Below are 23,823 nucleotides of genomic sequence, written 5' to 3' on the forward strand. Positions count from 1 at the left end.
ATTTCAGAGGGTTTGTGCTACTATGGTCTCAGCCCTTTTCCTTTTTTTTTATGTCTAAAAATACTACTGTATGCCTTAGTCTTACTCTTGACATGAACACATTCACTGCCATAGACGGCTTTAGACGTCAAATACTTTCTTCTTTTTTACTGGGCTGGCAGTGATTGAGTTAAGGTAAGGCCCCACTCCATTTGACTTTATCTAGTTCATCCCAGCATGCAGCACTGCATTTAGGAGGGATGATGCTTCCTCCAGAAACAAGTTATAGATCTCCAAAATATAACCAGCTCACTTTAAAAAAAAAAAAAAGCGCACAAGGCAGGTCCGTTACCACAGGAGGTGGAATTTGAGATTGATTGGTTTATTGTAAAACGAATGCGAAGATACAAGAGGAGTCTGTGGAATTGCCTGCTGGACACAGTAGACATCACCCACAGTTTGAGGTTGAACAGTGCTGCTGCTTCCAATAATACTCCAAGGGCAATCATAATTCATCTTAGAATGAGATTTGCTCAAAACACAGTTTTGGGGAAGAAAAAAAAAACAATATCCCAAAAAATGCAATAGTAAATGACCTACGAGTCGTGAGGAAAAATAAATTGCTCAAACATCGACATATATGGAAAATGCATTCCATGTCTTTCAATTTAGCTTTAAAAACATTTAAGAACACTAGTTGCTTGAATTTCAACATTTTCCCAAATTGCTTCAAGAACACAGGACAGGAACACATTTTGAAAACAAAACAAGCACAAACTCACCCACAACCCTAATAAGCGGTATACAAAATGGATGAATAGATAGAATGTATCTTTCCTTGTGCACTTGCCAGACAGGCAGCACTGTGGGCACCCACAGTGAGGACCCCCACAGTGAGGACCCCCACCAGGTTGAGTTAGTGACCCTGGACAGGTGCTGTGGCCTGACTATCTCAAAAGGTCTCTTACAAGCAGCCCACCCACCCCCAATAGCGTCTTATGCCCTGTTATTACTAAATGGGGATGGGAGGGAGGGGGGTTAATGCCCAACTAATGACAGAGAGTAAGAACCACAGTCATCAATGCCCAGACTTCCTTCCTTCCATTCACTAACTCCAAATAACCCCCCTAAACACCTGCAACCTCAACACCAAAGTGGTGATTCTAATGGACCGAAAAGTTAAAACATTACTGATGTAATTATGCAAATTGGATTCAATCTATAGATTAGATTGATAGACAAAGACAGAGAGAAATTTGAAACAAGGAATTCATGAAGAGCAAAGAGGTGCGCGGGGTGCCATCTAATCAAGGTATTTTGCCGGAGTTGGGAGTGGAGGTGTACAGTTTGACGTGGGCGGCATAAAGGCCCATAATTGCATAATTATATGAATGGATACATGACCGACTGCATGCAGACGTCAAAATGACTTCTACATAATTTAACTAAACAAGGCAAGAACAGGACACGGCAGGGTCCTCGGAAATAACAGTTTGTCAAAAACCTTCCAGTCCGCTGAACCGCTTTCCTCATTTTCGTCTTCAGTGGTTGCAAAACATATCCATGTTCTGCCATCTTTTAAAATAAGCCGGTGCTCATTGCTAGCTAGCTAGCTAGCTGGTGCTGCGTAAAGTAGCACATGCTAGGGCTGTGCAGATCGATCCAAGTATCGATAGTTGATACTAACGTGAGTATCAGTATTTTTGGTCAAAAATTAGACCGACACGTTACTTGGGTCAATTTGACCCTTTATTTTTATTTTTTACAAAACAACACATTTCCTCGTACAAAACAACCCCCCAAAATTGGGTTGTCTTGTCAAACATAACATGATTTTTTTGGGAGGTGTTCTTTTGTACAAAACAACCAATTAGTTGGTGGTGTTTTGTGTGTTATTCATTTGACCCAATTTTGGGGGTTAAATAAATAACTCAAAAGTTGGGTTTGGTCCCTTTTAGATTCAATTTGGGTTATGATTGAACCAACTGAGTGCACCGATCTTGCCTCACCCCTGACTACCCGCGGTAAAAGTTGCGTGAGCGGCGCACGCGCATCCAGCCCAACAAAGCTTTTGGTGACCATCTTCGTCTCGGCGGTTGATTTTTAGTTTAGCTATTAAGCGTGTTTTGACGAGGCACAAAATGAAAATGTTAAGGTTCTGATGGAGTAATTGTTTGCGCTCGATTGTTAATGTTAACATGTAGTCAGCATGAATCCAGTACCAGTGCGACCACGTTCACACCAAACACTTGTCTGCAAAAATTGGCAGCTCCAGACCTAAAATTGATCTACTTTACAAAGACATGCAACCCCACACAGACTTAAGCTCACACACACACTGAATAAAGCTCAAACGGTTCCACTTTGTACGCCCCGCTTAATCAAAGCTTCTCAATTCAACACTTTGACCTTTTGTTCGAAACAGGATTATCACCTTCTCCTGTCTTCATTCACCCTTTCTCCCTTCCCAACTTCTCGTCTTGCCCCTCAGCCTGTTTCCAGGGGCGACCCGCACATTGAGGGTAATTGCAATAATTTGTTAAATGCCATGGCAACGGTGCTTTGATGGGAGGGGTTAAAGAAGAAGAACGGAGTGGTTCAATGAATCTCTCATTTTGCAAAGACCGGTGAAAGAAAACACAATGTTTGCCTATTCTCAGGGTACCGGTTTATTAATAATGATAGGGGGGGGTCAGTCGAGGGAAATTCACGAATGATTAATGTCCGTGTGGTTGAGGATGCCAACACAAATGTAGACGAGTTACTAGTGACCCAGGACACAAAAACAAGCGCAAAGCTTTGCCTCTCTGGCCAGACAAACAGCTCTATTTGAACTCCCCCTCGGCCTGAAAGGAATCCTTAATTACACAATATTACCCCTCTTCATTGCCCCGCTGTGTGTGCTCTGTCCACTGCAGTTCAGCCATCACTGGTGTGTGTGTGTGTGACAGAGAGAGCGCGAGAGTGTGTTGCTGTGTGAGGTGTAAGTATTCAGTGGTAGCAGCTGTTTCACACATTGTGACAAAGGAGTTGAGAGGGACTCGTTCCCCACACATTCACTCCAATAATTGATTTCTGTTCAGCACTGTGGGAGAGTAACACATACACACACACTTTTACAGACAGCACATTCCACTCTCTCAGGTCCAACATCTAAGAAGTTGCCAGAGATTCCTAAGAGAGAGTGAGAGGGGGAGCAGCACTACAAACACAACACATGGATTGGACAACTTGTCCACAACACTTTTGCATCATTAACTGAATTTTTGTAGGAATGCTCTTTATGGGCATTAAAAGTAGAAGGATCTTTTTTTTAAAGCTAATTGGCTGTTCCTATAAAGTTGTGACATGCAATTATTTTAAGCCACCATAGTAAGAGGGATGTTTGACGCCATTTTTTTCCAGACCGATACAGTACAAACAAGTATTTAACTCTTTAGTAGTCATCAATCACGATACCACTAGTACTTTTGATACTTAAAATTTCCCCCAAAACAATGACAGCTAATTAAAAAAAAAAAGACCTATATACCAATATAGCATTTCTTTAAAGCAACACGAAGGAACTTTCAGTTAATGTTGAATATGGCGGCGCCATATGGACAAAAGCATTAATGTTATGTCTGAAGGAAGACCACATTTCTCATGAGGACAAGCGCATAACATTGTTTTTGAGCTCACGCCAGGCCAATGTTGATCCTTGACTTCCTTTATCCAGGTAGCTTCCCTTTTTATTTTTTCTCTCTTCAGGCGAAAATTTTCAGTTGTTTTGCAGCTTCTGCCATGAAAGCAGTAATCGTGTATCGACATTCAAATTGACTTCCAACTTTGTAACAAATTGGGAAAGGGGGAAGTAACGTATGCCATAAAGCAGTCAGCACATTTGTAGTTTTTTATGTGGGTGTGTTTCTACCATCCTCCTCAGAGTTGCTTAGTGCCAGTAAAAACGATACAGACCTCCTCAGGCCATGGCAAAGGTACCATTCAACTAGTTTTAAGTCGAGGTTTCATCAAAAGATTTATGAATAATTTATATTTATTTTGAAAATATTTTTTAGACATGAAAAATTCCATAGTAGTACTTTAACATTTCATGAAATTAATTAGACATGGATACGTTTTTTTCAGGGCAGATACCGATTGTTAGTAGTCAAGGAGGCCGATTACCGATATTTAAAGCCAATATTAATTTTCTCTCTACATTTTCATTTATATTGGCATAAAAAAAAATACAAACTCCAATATTTAGCAATCACTAAAATTACAGTAATTTCTGGACCATAAGTCGCTACTTTTTTCACTTGCATTCGACCCTGCGGCTAATACAAAGGTGCGGCTCATCCATCAGATCGCAAGGGGGCGCACTATTAATGAAGCGCAAGAGCTTCAGGCAGAGCAAAACAAACCAAGTGAGCCCAAATACAGTATGAGAGAGAACAAGAGCGAGACAATTTGCGCCCTCATTATGGAAAAGAAAGTAGCAAGAACCCGGTGCGGTAACATTAAAACACCTGCGGCTTACAATCGGGTGCGGCTTATGTGTAACAAACTCGAGTATTCCCCAAATTTAGCTAGCGCGGGTTATAGTCAGGTGCGCTTTATAGTCCAGAAATTACTGTAATGTCAATTTTCTATTCTTCTAATTTGTAGTTCCTGGTTGTAAAACGGCCACAAGAGGGCTCGTCGCGAGAACCAATACCTTGAAATAAGAACTGGTATCAGCCCGATACAGATACCCGTTATCCGCACTCGCCCATCCCTAATAAATAAATACATGACAAAGTCATGGACACAGTCCACAATGGCGCCAACACAACCTCAACGGAAACAATTTGGAAGTCACTATTGCCTCTGCAGGAAAAAAATGGTATCGCAAGACAGGATAACTATCCGGAGACGTACTCGATGAATGTTTACTGTCATTGTAAAATTACATTATATGTGTCACTGTTGATTCTCCATTAACAAACACAAACAGATATAGTGTTAATATTACACACTGGCAAGGAAAGGGATAAACTTGCTATTCAAAAGTTGAAATTGGCATTTGAGTCTTTTCATGGATCATAATCCAAACAAATATACCTGGTGCTCTCTTATTTTTGCAAGCATAATGTGCTCTTTGGTGGAAAATGTCAGCGCAGTGCCCCCGCTGGGGTTTGCTTCATCTTTTGTCCGATACATTTTTTGATTGCTTCCCTTACTATTACTGCCTCAAGTTTCACATGTGAGGAATATTTAATACATCCTTGTTTGAAGAAATGCATCTACATCTATTTAACCAAATGAATCCCATTCATGGGAAAACGACATTTCAGATTCAAACGAGTGAGATCTTTGAAGATAAAAGTGGCTTGCAGCAATGTGCAAGTCAAGCAAGTTGAAACCTAAATGGATTTGAAGGCCCTGCCGACAGTACATGCGTGAAGCATCGCAGTGATTTATCATAGGAGACGGCGCACAAGTGTACTGGACCACAAACAGAAATACTCACAGAGTAGTATTTCTTGATGTGGCGTCGGATGTCAAGAAGCAGTTTGTTGCTGATGTTGAAAGCAGAGTCGATGGGGCGGCCGCCGCAAGGCACGTGACAGCATCGCAAAAAGCTGGGTTCAAACTTTGATCCCTGAAAGACAACATGCATTACTTCAATCAAAAAAATACAACATGGAAAGAAAAAGTCCTCCAATTTGTCTAAGTTTAAAGTGGAAGTCAACCTTCAACATTTCTTGACAATAATATGTTACATGTGTCCTCACTAGTCTAAACATTCTGATTAATATTACATTTATGGAATATGAGTTATGAAGCAAAATCTAACCGATTTTGTCCATCATGAGACGGCCATTTTGCCTCTTGCTGTTGAGTAAAAATCACAGTTGCTCAGGTCTCAGGTATCTACCAATCACAGTTCACTCAGCTCAGTTTCAGAAAACAGGTGAGCTGTGATTGGTCGTTGCCTGAGCCCTGAGCAACATTGATGTCATCTTCAGTCGACCGCGAGTGGCAAAATGGCCGCCCCCTGAGATAGATTAAAACGGCTGGATTTTATTGCTTAACTGATATTCTACAAATAATGTAATATTAATCAGAATGTCATGTTTAGACTAGTGAAGTCACATATAACATTTAAGATGTTCTCAGAGAAGGTCGAGCCACACACCAGACTCGTATGATTGGTGATAACATGCCCCGCTTGGCCATCATTGGCTGCAGGTGATAACGCTACATTGCTTGGCCTATCTGTACTGCAGTAGTTGACTATTGACTGTTGTGATGGTACGTCGTGGGATATCTTTATCATTTTGATCCCTTCATACGAATTATGTTGAGCAAAAAAAGAAAGTGGTCGGACGAACGTGCAATATAAATTCACATGTATAATAGACCGTATGGTGTTCCGCAGGGTTCAATTCTGGGGCCTCTGCTGTTTTTCTTGTTGTAAAAGTAAACCTGTCTTTAATTTGAAAACATTTTTTTTTTTTTTATCTTTGTAAAGCTAGAATTGCCAACCATTGTATCTTTAGATTGTATAGTACACACATATATTGTCATACTCGTTAGGGATCATGACAAGTTATAAGGAAAAGACACATGAGGCTTGCATAAGTCAATTTCTGGTAAAATGGTGCGTCCATAAAAAAAAAAAGTGGCCCATAACAAATAAAAAAATTACTGCTTTAACCCATTTCAATTCTAACCCCAATTTAACTAGTGCACTGACAGCAGCTAAGAAAAGCTTTCAAAGGGTGACACACCCCCACTCTGTCTATAACAGTACTTCTAGTAAAAACAATGACTTTTTCTGCCTTCACGTCAACGACTCTCCGAAATGCACTTCAATGAATTAAGTCTCTCAATCTTTGTTTCATTTTTCTCTCTCAGCTCTACATGACCTCCTCCCCTGCTACTTTTTTTACTCGCTTGCTTCATTCCGATAACAGACATCAACCCCCAAACTAAATTATGCACCTCCTTACTTTACTTGCCAGCTCTTTAATGGCCGAGCAATTAAATAAAACTATGAAACACTCGTCTTGATGTCAGGCTTGCAGAGGAGTTGCAATTAATCTTGTGTGTGGGGCTTACAACGTGACCCAAAGAACATATCTTTGACATCCAAGCCTCCTTCTGACTCTAAAAGCACACGTTAGCACTCTTCAACATTTTTAAACGGTTTACTATGTCAGCTGACTGTTATTCATGTGCAGCATGATAATGTGAATGTTGATTTAACTGGCCGCACCGCTAAAAGTGAACTCGGGGGAAATCCCTGCAGCCCGATCCAGCTTTTGCACGGCTCTCCCGCCACCTTCATCAAACAACTCTCCTCCCCTGTTTGTCCTCCATCATCTGTCACCACCTCCTCCCTAGCATCCCTGGCTACGTGTCAAGGCCCATCTGTCCTCCCTTCTCCGCTCACTGAGCTGTTAGACCATGCTCGCCACCCTAATTAACTTACCGTCTTATCAGTGACTCACATAGTGGGGAAAACACAAGCAACAAGACATACAGTATCAAAGATAATTAAGTCTTTTACTGGTAAGGAATTAACTTCCTTGTATTTTCAATGTGAAAGAAATCTGTAGGTTCTGTTGGTACGTCGTGTAATTTATTTAGTATAGTAATAGGGCTGGGAAAAAAGTCAACCAAGTCGGTTGGGTCGACCACGAAAACTGGTCGACACAAAAATGCATGCGTCTAATCTATTTTAATCATTTTTAAAAACATATTTGCGGCACCTGAAAGTTGCCGTAATTAATATTTTGTGTTTCTGCACTGACAATTATTGCTGACGGACTCCGACTGGCCTTCACCGAAACACGTCTAAGATGCTTTCTAGGGTTTGTTTGTGGTCTCTTTATACTGAAAATTAGCATCGCTACATGTCTGATGTTTGTAACAAAACAATCCGCGTCAAAATCGCTAAAGAAATAAGAGTGTTCTAATGAATTTATTGGAGCCAAACACACACAAGATGGTGGCCGTAAACGTGTGTCAGCAACAAGACAAGGCGGTATCTACTATTTATGTTAAACATAGAACAAGACTCCCTCCTCCAAGTTTTTTTTCCCCACTCCTCCAAGTAGCATGCAGGCTAAGCCATCCAGGATTTGCCGTAAGGACTATTACTATGGTTTTATACCACAATGGCCACAATGCACTCAACAACAGACGCAAGGGGGTTTGCAAACGCGGACGCTGGAGGACCGTAGAAATTAACTCACTTCGCAATACCATTAGCCAGATTAGCATTAGCTAGTAGCATTATCAAGTACAAAGCTACAATAAGTAAGTTAATCGATGGAATAATCGATAAAATACTTGATTTTTAAGAACGTCGTTGGTGACAGCGCTACATCGTAATCCCTTCATACTAACCCCTGTCGAACAAAAAAAGAAAGTGGTATAATGTGCAATATGAATTCACATGTATACATTCATGGAATGTATTGGTGTTCCACAGGGTTCAATTCTAGGGCTTCTGTTGTTTTCATTGTATCTGCTACCATTGGATTTCATTTTAAGAGAGCCAGATTTGATGAAAAGGCTACTCCCCTGCTCATTTTGTTCACCAGTAAACCTATGTCTTGAATTGGGGGGGGGGGGGGTGCATTAAAGAAGTGTTCGGCGAATGCACATAGGAAAGTGGTGGGGTTCTGTACCTCCAACAAGGTTAAGAACCACTGATTTAATGGAAGTTGTTTAATCCAGCAGAGGATAAGGGGGGATGTCAAGTTTATTAGAGCCTTTAAGACAAGAAAAGGCTGTGTGCCCTACTCCTCATTACAAGCTGATAGCGCACACATAACCTTGGCCTGACAAATGGTAGAATATCTGTGTGTAGTTGTATGTGTGTGCGTGTGTGTTTGTCTCTACAGAACGGCAGGGGTTAAGGAGAGGCTTTTCAAGTTGTGGTGTCCAAACTATGCTAATGAAAACGGAGTCCGTATTGGAGCCAGGCAGCTGTCTAAAAATACAGGCAGAGACACAATATAAAGGGCGACTCCGCCATTCTTTGACTGATCTGCTTCGGAGTCAATTTCACGAGTTCAAATCCTCGCTAATGATTAAAAAAAACAATCATGTCTGTAGCATTTGAATCGAACACGCTTTGTATACTCAAACGGTACACAAAGTACAACTTGTGTTTGCACTGCAGCTACATAAGTTAAACTATGGAGTGTAGGGCACACGTTAGCCAGGACCAGAGAGCAATGAACTGGCCAGGCAGTCTGCAATGGATACCAGCTATTTTCAGAAGTGATTTCAAGAGTTTGTTTTTTTATTAGCCACAAATCTCTGCAGGGTCTTGACATTTATTGATAGAATGCATCCTCCACATCCTTTAGGTGTTGCTCACTCCAAGTCGCCTGGTCCAAGTATCACAACGAGGCTGCTTTTAGCCACTTAGAACTCTCATCACAGGACATGAGAGTGTGCTACTCTTTAAAAGAACATGTCACCAATCTCGTTGGCTTGGTCTTTATCCAGATTAGGTTTATTACTGTCTTGACAGATGTATGACTATTACATGTTTCCTTCCTAATTTACCTTTTTACTTTTTAAAGTAATCATAACAGTTGGAAGTTCTTTAAATATCCCACTCATGTAGTTAAATTAGCTTACCAAGATACTCAATGCCATGTCATTCTACACCACAGGCACACTAATAAACATCATGTTCAATTAATACTTCACTGAAAAGGTGGTTTGAAACTAAGCATTATCGGTGTATAAATAAATGTTTGATACAACTGCTGTATTGGATCTAATTAGATTGTGAAGTGTACAGTCTGTGTGTAGAATATTTCAGTTATTTTTTCTTCGACAAAAATTATCACTCACATGACATGACTCATTAAAACATTTCAGGCACCAACAATTTGAGCATTTATAAGTAGGGCTAGGCAAGTGCCAATACACCAGGTATCATATCTATGCTGATACCAGTCTTATTTTAAAATATCAGTACTTGTGACGGCAGCCATTGTAGCCGTTTTACAATCAGGAACTAGAAATTAAAAGAATAGAAAATCCAAAATTTGAGTAATAAGATAATTAAAAAAATTTTTTTTTTAATTAATTCAAAAAGATAAAATCGTTTTGGGTATTAAACATCCCTACAATTAAACAACCATTTTTGTGAGCACAAAAAGTGAAGGAAAACAACTCACAGCTCCTTCAAACACGCTCTCGTAAACGTTCTCCTTCCCACACTGAGGACAGGTGAAGGTGAACCTCTCGCAGTCTTTGAAGCGCTCCTCGTCGGTGAGTTGGATCGGCCCTCCCAGAGTGCTATCCATCTCCTCCTCTCTCTGGTGCAGCTGATGAGACCGGAACTGACTGGGGTCCAGACCTGAAGTCAACAACAGGCCAATGAAACTAACGCTAAAATTGCCTTTCGCAGCCACAAAAACGTTCGGGGCTAAGCGCAAGAATCATTTAAACATTATCAACATATGTTTTACCAAGCCACGTGGCTATGAGCACGCCGTCGATGCCCTCAATAGGTTCGCAGATGCGGGACACCACTGGGTGGATCTGCTGGGCCAGATAGTAGTGTGTGTCCAGACTGAGACCATCTTGCTTCTGGAGTTGCTCTAAAGCGTATGCTCTTTGACTGGCTGCCAATGTGGAGCCATCCTGCAGGTAAAAAAAAAGAAAAGTACTCTCGTGTGAGCAGAATGACTGCACTCCAATTGCTATTGCTCCTACTCATCCAGGTATAAAGTACATTGAAGTTCTCTGAGTGTAACACTTAAGTCATAAATAAAGGCTCATTAAATTTGAAATAAAAGTATCATGCCACGCCTCGTAATTAATTAATTAGGGGTAGGCCAGACCCCTTTGTTCCCATTTTAAACGCGGTTTGGAAAACTGCCATTTTATATTCCAGCAAGTGCAGTTAAATCTGACTGGGTTTGGACGAAGTGGATGAATAAGACTGGGCCACACAGAGCCCTGGCATCAACCAGATCAAATGCGCCTTTGGGGAAAACAAGAAGAGAAATTTCAAAATTCTGCTACTTGTCTATAAATCACTGACTGGTTTGCGTCCTCACTGAACATAAACCCAGTAGGGCAAAGTAAACATGGTGAAGCTGCATTTAGGTGTTATGCTGCACACAAACGGAATAAGCTGCGAACAGAAGCGAAGTCAACCGTGAGTGGAAATGCTTTTAAATCTGGATGAAAAACTTTGCTTTTTCCTGTACCTTTAATTTAGGTCTTCTTAACATGTTTTCTTGTTTTAACATTGTCAATGTATGTTCTTATAGTCATTTTTGTAAGCTACTTTGGTTTCTCTGCTTGTTAACTGTTGTGTTGATGCTTTTAAAGCGATACAAGACTTCTACCTAATTTTCCAGTATTGGATTAGGCATTGTGTATAAAGAATAAAAGTGCAAATATCTCTGGCATCTTGTTCCTTGAATTTTCTTTTAAACCGATTAAGTATCAAAATAAGAACATACCGTAGTTAACGCCATTATCCTGGACACGTGATCGTGATGACGTATCCCGTGCGTGAACGAGAGCCACCTTCGTTCATTTCAATGAGAGTTTGCTGACATAATGGGCAAGAAAAAGACTGTCTTCTTCCCCAATTACTGCGCCTGATCAGAGTAAAATCCTCAGCACGTCAGGTTTCATGTCATTCCGTGTGGGGGGTGGGGCGTGGCCTCTCTTAATGTGGGCTAGCATGCTAGCACACAACATGTAGCATGGCCTAGTCAGCCGGATGTTTACAGTCCAGGTTAGGGACCGTCCACAGATTAGATTTTCCGAGTTAACAATGTCAATGGTGACTTGACTGGTAATTTGAGCCTCTGTAACTTGCAACTTGCAGACGCTCCCCAACTTCTACTCGCTATGGTATGAGCCGGCTGGCTGAATGAGTTGGCCAATTTAATTTAATTTTTGCTTTCGGCTGGACACAAATTTTTGGCGAGTCCTCCGTGGCTGTACTGCTTTTGAAGAAGTGCTTCTTTGCTATAGGGCATAATTTATGGGACACAATAATTCCTCGTGAGTCTTTTTGTTGTCACTGGCAGGCATGTCATGCAATGTGTATTTTACGCACGCGATACGTCACAATGATCACGTGACTGTCCAAAATGGCCGATATTGTACCAAATGCAAAGATATTCATAAAATGTGCTATAAAATCAGTCACTCAACATAAATTGAAAATTTTTTCAGGGAAGAGTTGAAATTTGACAGAATAGCTGGTTAGTTTTTCATAAGTTTTGTATTCCTTTAAGTGTTGTATTTTTGCTTGTGTAAAGCACATTGAGTTGCCTTGAGTATGAAATGTGCTATAGAAATAAAACGGCCTTGCTTTTCCATATTTCAAAGTCTCAGTACTTGGTACGGCGGCAGACACTCTTGTAGCCGTTTTACAATCATGAAGTCAAGGCATACGTGACAGACGCCCACGAAGACGAAATTTCTGTAGTAGACATTGAAAAAATATAATAGAAAATTGCCATTTATTTCATGCAAGAAAAATGCTATACTGGGATATACAAGTCTTTTTTTTGGAAATAATCTGTCCTGTTTTTTTATTTTATTTTTATTTTGTGTATCAAAAGTACGAGTGGTATTGGTGCTTGGTATCAGATACTACGAGTTGAGTACTTGTAATTGTATCGACCTGAAAAAAGTGGTAATGGACATCCCTAATTGTGAGCATGCAATTCATGATTTTTTTTTAGAAATTTCCTTGGAATGGGGAAATAAACTCCACACTTGTCATTTTTTTTAGTCTTTACAAAAGTAACTAAATAGATTTACTGTCTCTTGAGAATGAACACACCTTGCAGATGATATAAGAGACCGTGTCGCCAGCTTTGACCCTACGTCCACCCTGGGAGTTAATCCACAGAGCCACATGGACATGGGGGAGACTCTTCTTATCTGGGTAGTCTTGAGGATCTTTGGTCAGTGCCTGGCGAGATGGAACAAGGTGGAAGTGGAAGGAAGGCAATGACAAATGGAACGTTGCTAATTATAGAAAATGTCCTTTACTTTGTTGATCTCATACTGCTGCAAAGGTATCGTCCCACTGGCTACCTTCTCTCCCACCTCCACAAGGTGTTTCTGTATGTTCTCCACAATGATGTCACGACTCTGGTCTGACAGGATCTGACCAATCACATAGCTGCAACAGGAGAGAACGGCCCCTTGTAATGAAGTATGAGCAACTCAAATCCAGGTTTTGTTTTATTTAACTTGAACGTACTTGCCACACTCCTTGGCCAGGTCACACCAATCTCGCCGAACTATGTCCAGGCCTTTCAGTTCCTGCTTGACGCTGTAGCGTCCGTCGCCATGCTGCTCCACCACCAGAGCGGCATATTTCTTCTTCTTCAACAGCAGAAGTGACTTAAACACTCCATCAATGTCAATCTCCAGCAGTTTGTACAGCTTGTTCACTTCTGCTTTTACCTGAGACAGAAACAAAGAACAAAAACCAAAGGTGTAGTTAAGTATTAGAAAAGCAATGTATCGTCTTGATTGAGGGTGACTTTTTTGTTTTTGTTTTACAGCCACCTTGTTGCCCAGCTTGTAGACTTCCTCCATAGACCGGCTGTTGGTGTTTATCATAATAGAGTCGGTATCTCCATAAATGACCTCGAGATTCATCTAAAAAAAAAAAAAACATCAAAAATAATATATAAAATAATACATAAACTGGCCATGATTGAAATGTAACCTAAAATGTCCCTCTCAATAAAGGATATCAAAATACAAAATTATTAGAAATCCTTTTAGAGCACGATACAACTACATAACTACATTATTACATTATTTAACACCATCTAGTGCAATGGTGTCAAATATTTTTTAATTCAGGGGCCACTTTAACCAAAATTTGATCTAAAGTGGTCCGGACCAGTTTTCCGTGGCCTAATAAGCTATAAGTAATGACAGGTCAAAATACTTAATTTTTTTTGGGTGCAATTAATTACATGTATATTTAGGGAATATTCCCATTTATTATCATATTATTGCAGAGTAATCTGAAATTTCTTAACAAAATGAGGGCAACATTTCAGAATGTCATTTAAATGGTTGTCAGTGCACCTTCCAGTGGCCAAAACTAGCAACAACAGTTAGTTTTATCAAAAAATTGCAGTTTGTGTTCTGTCCTCGCGGGCCAGATTGGATCCACCGATGAGTCAGTTCTGGCCCACATGCCGTATATTTGACACCACTGATCTAGCGTCAAAGGTGGACATTTTGAAACAGCTTCTGTATTAAATCTCAGCGATGTTCCTAATATTTTGTTCTATGACTTTATAAGATGATTTACTGTATAAACCAGGGTGTCAAACATGCGGCCTGTCAGGAGGACCAATTTGGCCAGTGAGGACAAAGAATAGATTGCAGTTTTTCACTAAAATTAAGTGTTGTTGCTCATTTTCTCCACTGGAGGGCACACAGACAACCACTTAAATGACATTATGAAATTTGGCTGTTACTCAGGATTTGATGCGCGCACACACACACAAAAAAAAAATCAAATTACTCTGCAATAAGATAATAAAACATAGGAATATTTCCAGAATGTAATTATTTGCACCAAAAAAAACAACAACACAGGAACTATTTTGACCTGTTATATATAGCTTATTCGGCCACGGACAAATTGGACAAATTATTCAGTGCCATAAAATGAATGAATGCGGTATACCAACCTTTTGGACCATGTCTTTGGTGTGCATCAGAATCTAAATGAGTGCAGATGCAGAAAAAAATTAGATTAGAACAAAATTGGTAACATGCATTTAAAAACAACAGGAACAAACAGTATAATAACTCAATACCATTTCCTGTGTTACTGTGTGTGTGAGAGTGTATGTGTCTGTGGACACAAAAGCAGAGCAGGTGATTTTCTTTTAAACGGGGGATAATTGGCTAAGAGGGCAATTATGAGCGCGTGCTGTGACAGCCATCTTTTCAACCCACACACATCCACGCTGGGCAAAACACACGCATGCACACACTTCGTCTTAATGACTCGTAATGGCCATAATCACCCGAGGAGTGACTGAAGGACAAAGACTGTTAACAGTGGCTGTCCCCTGTGTACAAAGTAGCACAATGATCCTAACAGGTGTGAGCCCCGAGTCTTTAACCTGAGAGTAGGAGGGGTACGAAGGCCGGACAGAACACGCGTCATCTATCACTGGCAATCTGCGCCTCAATCAAGTGCACCGGCATACGGCAGCGGTGTGTGTGGGTTACAAGGACGTGGGCTATTTCAGAGTAAGGAAGGGGCTGATGGGTGGGGTACATCCACTCCCTGAAACCAGAGTGGGACTTAAGCATGTTTTATAGGGTGACACATGCCACTGTACAGAGGCGGGCGTTTGAGTCATTCACAGAACAGCCTGCTCCATTAGAGGCTAAACAACAAGGTCAACATCTCAACACGCTCGCACACACACACACACACGCTCGCACACACACACACACACACACACATCTGTGGTAGAAGGCTTTTCGCAGACTAAACAACTCAATGACATGCTAATAATGAGGGAGAGAATCATTCAAAGACCTTTACTGGTTGAGAAAGCCTCAAACCACAGTTTATACAGGCAGGTATAACGAATGAAGACAGTAAAGACAGAGTTTACCAAATCACTTGGGATTGGATTTTTTGGTAGAGATAAGGATGACAAAGACTACGTTTGCATCTGAAAACCCAAATATTGGCAATTTTTGAGTTTTGGAAGGCCATGTAAACACGCAAAACCCAAATAAGAGAATATTCCGATTTTTAATAAAACATATGGGTTACTACCCCTTTTCTAACGCGATTGCGGTACCTCCTTTGAACGAACCTGGGTTTGTGCCCTGCGCATGCTCGAGTCGCAAGCAATCGTGGGTCTTTTGAGAACAGGAATTACTTGTATGCGCGGAGGCCATCTTACGTTGTCACTTGCTGAATGAGCCTAACTTGAATACATTGATTTCTCTGCAGCGTGTTCATGTTATTTTCTCTATTAAGAAAATATTATCTATACACGTTTGCGTATATACAAGTCAGTGCATCTGGCAACCCACCGGAAATATACAAGCAGAAGTAAACAAAAATGGCGAAACTAAGATGTAGCACAGGACCACACATTTGGAGAGAGGAGGAAGCCGACTGCGTTATTTGTGTGGTGAGTGACATGAATATAATGTCTTTTATTGACAGTATAAAGCAAGAAGAGGAAATGACGTCTATTAATGACGCATAGGACCGCATCCTCATTTGAATAACATTTCACGTTGACAGCGTCTGCAGCATGAAATATGAGAGCAGAGCCTTTTTATTTATTGATTGATATTTAAATCTATTTATATATTTATTTATTTATTTCCACATTTATTTTTTGAGTCTCGTTTATTTTTGTATTTATTTATGTGTACGTATATACAGTTTAGTTGTTTTGATTTCCATTTCCATTTATTTTTCTGTATTGAATTTTTAAATTATATTTTTATATCGTGGTTTTTTTTTTTTGGTGCTTTTGGTCCTCCACAAATCTGTGACCAAAGACAAAAAGTAATTGGTCCAGAGTCTAATAAGTAGTGGGCAGAAGAAAAGTCCACACAAGTGCTAAATAGACAAATCCTGGGAAAGTGAGGGTGGCGACAACAACGTGAGGCAAAGCAAAGTGAGAACGCGTTGATGTAAATAATGTGCGGACTCATTTAGACACGTTTTCCATATGCTGTCACTTCCAACAGGGCAGGCCGCCCAGAGGAATGAGCCGTGTGTAAGACAAGTCGTTTGACCATGACACTGGAATTTGTGCAACTGGTGGTGTGAGCACTCATCTTGACACAAACACCAACGCACTAATGAAACCCATTACAAGAGCTGCATGAAACATTATGTCTTTACAAATGTTATAATGCTCCGTTTCACTGACGTAATAAAAACATGAAATGGGAATGTAGTGCTGTATTACACAGCTATACAATTGAAACCAAAATTAACTTTTATCTCTGGCAATAATTTAAATTAACTCTTATCTTGGCCACTAGTAAATGCATTAGTTTGGTTATTTGGCGGCCTCACTAGTGGTCATCTAATGTCAAGCAGTTCAATTGCCTTTTGCTACTACTTTGTCTCATTTGTATCTTTCACCAGACAGCTACTTATTTGAAGTATCAACCTTAATTGACCTGCTGGGCTGAGTTGCGAATGGATCCACAAAAAGAAGTAACGGGCCATGCCAATCTCCTGTTACGTATCCATTTGCATACCATGCGGGAGCAGCACATGAGGGCTTGCGTGTCAAACTGCACTGTGACTGAGAGCCCTTGTAAAAGGAGCTTGGGACAACAGTGACGATTGTTTTTGAAAAGCACTCTGATGAAAAGCATTTTGGGATGACCGCAGCCTGACTCAAATAGCACCTGTGGAGGAAACACGGCACTGTCAGTGCTGCTCGAGGGGGGAGAGTTTATGTGCACAAACACACACACAAAAGAAATATTTAAGAAAAAAAGATTGACGACAAAGATTTATTACCTTTACTGATAATGTGAGCATTTATGCACACAAAAGTACCAAAACACACCTGTTTGGGAAGATGCCATAGCTGTGTTCTCATGTCTGCCGCTGGACGGGTCAGTCTGCCACAAGGCCGTTTCTGATTTAATACCAACGGCTGAGATCACAAATGCTGGCATTCATTGTAAATAACTCCACAATGACAACAATGTGCCTGCAGTCCCCTCAATTAGAAAATACGGCGCACTAACAGATGGAAAGGACGCATTCCAGTGTCGCCGCGTTGCCACTGACACAGGCAAAGTCAATTGTGTGACGGCGAGCAAATAAGCAATGTTTCATGTCCAAAATGCAAATTTATTTGTGGCAGTTAAGTGGCCTCTGACGAAAATGATAAACCGCCTTAGTCATCTAAAAGCAGCTCAAGAATTGGGTTTATTTAGTCATGATTTCCTTGACGATCATGTAATTGTAGACGGGATGTAACCAAATTAGACCATTGATCTGTATGCTAGCCGTTAGCAACACTGCTTTTTCATTTTTACATCCTTGGAACCAATAAGAGTAATATTTATATGGTTAATTGTGATGAATTTTGGTATACTTGAGTTAGAATTTTTATTTCATGAGCATTAACCAAAACAGCAGGACACAAACATTTTAATGTTCACAAATAAATTTATACCACAATATATATATTTTTTTAAATGATACTTTACTTACTTAGCTATTTACAGCAGTAAAAAGTTAATATTTTGTCTATAACTAAACTATTATTATGATATGAAGTGTTCGTACTATTTTCTCTCTAATCCACAGGCAGTTAATCTTAAATTGTTAAGTAAGGACACAAAATACAACTTCTACACACTTTGTGCGCCATTTTTGTGCCCAGAGCAAGGTCTAGCGCAAAGAGCAGTCTAACTGTGTGCGTGGAGTTTAATTTCTTTTGGTATTTAGCTAGACTAGAGCAAATAGAAGAGGGTGTTTGAGACATAGTGTGCCATTGTGGGAGGGAATGCAGCAGACTCCCAGCCAATCGAAGCGGCTCCCCTCATTCCAATTTTCAGGGTTTCTGCAGCAAATCTAATTTAATGCTTTTTAAATGTAATGCCCACGTCATACTCAAACACACAAGCTCAAAAACACAGACATATACATCAGGGCTCTACATTAACTTTTGTACTGTCAGCACTTGCGCTACCAACTTTTTCAGTTGATCGCACCACACAGGTTTTGATTGCACCCTTTTTGGGGGAGATACAGCATGGATGTATTTGCTGATTAATAGTTGTCTCAATTTGCATTGTGCAGTTTGAGATAACGTAAGAGTTGACAGCGGCTCAAAATATAGCTTCAAAATATTTTACTCTAACAAGATTTGTCTGCAATAAAACAGGTCAATTATATTACTTGAAAATAAAAAAAGGCTTTGCTTTTGTGAACATTAGTTTGTTCAATGCTGATGAAAATAAAACTGCTATACTATGCTATACTATTTCTTGTTCAATGTTTTGTTTTGTTTGTTTTGACAGTTGGTCGCAGTGTCGAGCCCTGTACATACATATATGCATATGCTGTTTATATATTAGGGCCGTCAGTCGATTACAATTCTAATCTTAATTAATCACACGATTTCCTTGGTTAACTCGCGATTCATCAGAAATGAATCACATATTTTATATCTGTTGTAGATAGTTAAGTTTTTCATTTTCTTGTTAATCAACAAAAGTGAACAAACATGGTTACCAAATGCAAATGTGGTTGTATCTTTTAGTTGCAGTAATTTTATAGTAATTCATTAGGTCATTTGAAGTTAGAAAAAAGAAAGACTAATCAGTTAAAAGGAGTGCAAAACATTGAGTCATACATTTGTGTTGAGGTAATTACCTGCCACTTGGTGGCATTAGTGTTTCATGTTGACGGTGACAGGAAGAGTACATTTTTCTTTACAAAATCAGAGCAATTGTTAATTGGAACATGAGGCAACGTGTGGACAATCCTCCAGGCCATTTGGTTCATTGTAAATTATAATTAATCACCACCAGTCCCCACAAATACATATATATTGTTTAATCATAATTATTATTGTTAAATTGTGTTATAGTGACTCCTTTGCACAACGTTGTATGTAAAATAAAGCATGAACAACAATGTTTTTACATCAACTGTATTTAAATTGTTAATGCCTCTGGACATTCTATTTAATGCTTTTTAATGACAATCAAGGCTTTGATTTGAGACAAATCCATTTAATGACTTTTAAATGACCCGCGGAAACCCTGATTTACAATCAGACAAACTCCACTTGCGGATGATGTCAAGTTGGCCACTGTGGATGGACCCCCGATCATACGTTCTTGTGTTTCAGCCATCATTTATATACAGCAATTGAAAACTGACTACTGTATTAATTTTGCTAACTATTGACCAAGGAAATCTTTTATTAAGTCAATTAGAACAACTTCCTTATTATTTTCTCATTATGAGCTGCCTCAATTGAGATAGCAGACATTAGATTAATACACTGTAAAGTACAATTCCAGCTATTAGTCTCGCCTGGCACGGTCTCATTAGCGAATGTGACTGAAGTGACTGTTCAGATGTGGAAATCTTGTCCCACTCAACCGTCTGCCACCACGGCCAGCTAATGGAGCCAAAATAGCAGCGCTGCTCCCATGTGACTATTTGTTAAGTCCGGAGTAAAGCCACCTCTTTAAGGGGTGCGGGTGGGACAAGACGACCATGGAAACATGCAGCCCTCGTTTCCACACCAACACACAAACATTCACAGACACGCACACACATGTAACGGACATCTCTAATATATGGGAATGTAAAAACGACTCCTTTGATTCTAAGACAGTGGCTGCTACAGGAATGAGGCCAACACTATTTAGTCATACACCTACATACACAGACGACACATGATCGGATGGTCGCGGGATTCCAGTGTCTAATTCGGGGAAATGATTTGTGAGACAAGCGGAATGATCCAAAACCTGAAAGAAGGACTGCGGGGGCGGTAATATTTACCTTGACTTGATTACAAGCACACACATTCACACGGGGTGGCTTTAACCTTCACGACACTCTGACCTCACGGCACCCTCGCCTGTGTCACCCAAGCTCGCATCCATCCCTCCCGGTGCATGCCATCCAATAATGTCAACTACGAGCTCCTGTCAGTCTGTTTTTAAACACAAGGACAGAGACTCAATTACATAGCTTTTAGGGAGTCATCCTGCACCCGACACACACACACACACACACACACACACACACACACACACACACACACACACACACACACACACACACACACACACACACACCTGCTAACGGTTGTCAGATTTGCTGGCAAAAAGTCAAAGGTCAAACCAATATGCATTCCAAAACAATCAGCGGCTTCCAGCGAGCTGCGTTGTTTGCATCACTTGATTAGAACGACACACTGTTACTTTTTATAATCAGTAGCCGAAAGCTACTCCAAAAAAAGACTAACGAACAGCAAAGTGAAAGCCAGTGAAGTGCTTCGTTTTGTGGTGCCCTTAACTGCTCGCAGACACTCAATTTGCAGCAAGTAACAACATTAACACCACGACAGAAAATTAACACCAGCAAGCTGATAGATACTCACAAGATCTTATCCTTTTTTCCACCCCTGTTTTATAGATATATATAATTATGACGTCTACGTATTTCAAGCATGACATCGTGGATCAGCCAGACACTACTCAGTAGACAATAAATGTCTTCCTGGTGTGACAGATGCATTTAGCAGCCAATTATAACCGCTTGTTGTCTGTGGTTCATATAACTCTTCCTCTGTGCCCGACACTTCTCTGGCCAACATACAAAAGGACCCGAAATAACGCTGAGGGGTTGAGCGGGACATCAATCTGCGGCAGCCTCACGGCCGTGTAATCCTACACCTTCACCTTCCTCTTAATACCAGTGCTCCCACCTCCTCGCACTCTTTAATACCCACACATACCAGGACAGAGTTGGCCCACAACAAATGGTCCGCCGACAAAGGGCAGAGTTCGGGCAGTAGCACTTGTGCGCATACAAACGCAGAATACACTGAACCCCCGTACACAAAAATGGTTGTGAACATACCCAAACATTTAGTCACATGAAGTAAGATCAAACAAAAAGGTGCACGGTTGTGGGGGGTGGGTTGGGTGGTTGGGAAGAAGATCCTGTTATCCCTTTCCAACTCACCCCCCCCTCCTCATCTCTGAAACCTGTAACCTTCCATCTGACTCGTCCCGCCACATCAGGCCTCAATTCGAAACGATATTGAGAAGACAAGAGCCAATCAACTAATATACATTGCCCGCCAAAACGTACATGTGGGAGGAGTGTGGGGTTGGATTTGAACTTAGACGGAGGTGCGTGCGTGTTACAATTACAAAAATAAAAAGCCTCCTAAATCACGATACTAAAGTAGAGTGCAAATGTGACGATTAAAACGGGGGCGGAGGTGCAAACGGCAATAGCCGCAAATACATCAGGATGCCGCTTATAAATGCCAGCTGGCCTTTCTGTCTCGCTGCAGTCGGAAATTACTGCGAAGTGCTTGGCTGACAGCTATATGATGTCAGGGCTCCAAGAAAACTCAATTTAAATGACTTTAATTTGGTCAAACAGGGGTTCAGCCTGAATTCTACTGGCTTAGGTTTTATCTAGCTGATGAAAATTTAATAGAGGTTATGAAGTTTTTTGGGATCATTTTCACCTTCAGACTTAGAATCTTAACAATACCCATACCCAACTAGGAATTTTTGACAACACATTTTCAAATCAATACCAGTACGAGTAATCACCACTTGAGTAATCAACGATACCAAGCACCGATACCACTAGTAGTTTTGATACTTAAATTTACGGGAAAAAACAAACTACGACAGATAATTTTAAAGAAAGACATATATTACGAAATAGCATTTTCACTTAAAATTGCATGAAATTAAGGCCTATTTTCTTAATTTCTAGTTTCTGATAATAAAACATAAGTGGGAGAGGGTCAATACTGATATTGACCGATGTCGCAAGCTCCAACACCTTCATATAAGACCTGGTATCTGCCTGATACAATACTGGTATCAGTACTCGCTAGGGATGTAACAATATCCCAACATCACGATACGATATTATCACGATATGAAGCTCACAATTTGATAATTATCACGATATTGTGGGGAGGTTGGTGATATAAAAAAGGTCACAATATTGTAAAAAAAACAAGAATAAAGGAGCTCATACTAAAAAAAAAGCACAATATTGTGCTTTTGTACATAACAGCAATTCATATAAACAATCTACAATCTCTAAGACTTAATATTGAGGCACAAATGGAGTTCCTCCACATATTGACTCGCTTCACAAGCATATTACGTTCTCTTTCATCTGACCATTAGCGTGGATTTTAAACATAGAAGGGCCAAAACATGCCTATGAAAATTAAACTGCACTAAAATAGTAACCATCAGAGGTTGCTAGACCTTCACAAATGGAAATCAACTTGACTTTAACAGATGTGCTGCTTTTAATATCGTGACATGACGACGATATTGTGGCAGTTTTAATATCGCGATTTCACGATATTGCCATTATCGTTACATACCTAGTACTCGCACATTCACAATTTTAACGATACTGCTTATGAATCCTGTACCTTAATGGTACAGAAAAACACAAAAAAATGCATCAACAATAATGTAAAACTGTAAATAACTAAAATCAATGATTTCCTGAAGTCAGTTGAGTTAGCACCCAGCTCACCGGCTACCCTAATGATGATACAGAAAATGGATGGATAGAAACTACAGGTGGAATCGACTGAAGAGAAGTGGTACTCAGTAAAACTGAGCACCAGGGATTTGGGCCACCAGTAGGAAAATAACATCATCACTTTGTCATTGCGTAAAATAAAAATAATGTTGTCTCAGGCCCCTGTGTCTTCACGTTTCTCTCCTCTAATGCAGGAGTATTTCCCACAAAATACAACTTTTACATTCATGTCACAATGAAAACGGAAAATATGAATTAAAAACGAAACAGCAGCAAAGTTTCCTGGCTAAATGCAGCAAGAAAAGACGAAATGCTGTAAAAGTTGCTGGCCGCTACCTATAAACTCCCAGAGAATCCCACCTGTACGAGTCAATCAGACACACAAAGTGTACTATGTCACTGTGTGACTGCAAGCACAAGTGGGCTGACAAAGTAACAAGAACACACAGAATGATGGCCCCGCCCTCCATTAGGGAACACAATGTGTGCGTAACGAGAACTTAATTAAATACTCCCGCGAG

The 23,823-nt window shown here is 40.3% G+C and overlaps 1 protein-coding gene across 4 annotated transcripts in view; it reads right to left on the reverse strand.

Annotated features, from left to right (window-relative positions):
• Positions 1-23,823, reverse strand: part of pola1 (polymerase (DNA directed), alpha 1) — a 50,377-nt gene that overhangs the window by 19,021 nt on the left and 7,533 nt on the right. For all 4 annotated transcript variants that reach the window (XM_086066589.1, XM_086066587.1, XM_086066588.1 and 1 more), the window contains exons 27-34: positions 14,685-14,717; positions 13,537-13,629; positions 13,226-13,431; positions 13,012-13,144; positions 12,800-12,931; positions 10,452-10,626; positions 10,158-10,339; positions 5,474-5,605 (exon numbers count right to left, since the gene is read on the reverse strand). In XM_086066589.1, the coding sequence (XP_085922715.1) occupies positions 5,474-5,605; positions 10,158-10,339; positions 10,452-10,626; positions 12,800-12,931; positions 13,012-13,144; positions 13,226-13,431; positions 13,537-13,629; positions 14,685-14,717 (1,086 nt within the window). The remainder of the gene's footprint in view (positions 1-5,473; positions 5,606-10,157; positions 10,340-10,451; positions 10,627-12,799; positions 12,932-13,011; positions 13,145-13,225; positions 13,432-13,536; positions 13,630-14,684; positions 14,718-23,823) is intronic.

This window comes from Leptonotus elevatus, chromosome 21, assembly GCF_054856555.1.
Source record: "Leptonotus elevatus isolate MCC_2025b chromosome 21, RoL_Lele_1.0, whole genome shotgun sequence".
Taxonomy (NCBI): domain Eukaryota; kingdom Metazoa; phylum Chordata; class Actinopteri; order Syngnathiformes; family Syngnathidae; genus Leptonotus; species Leptonotus elevatus.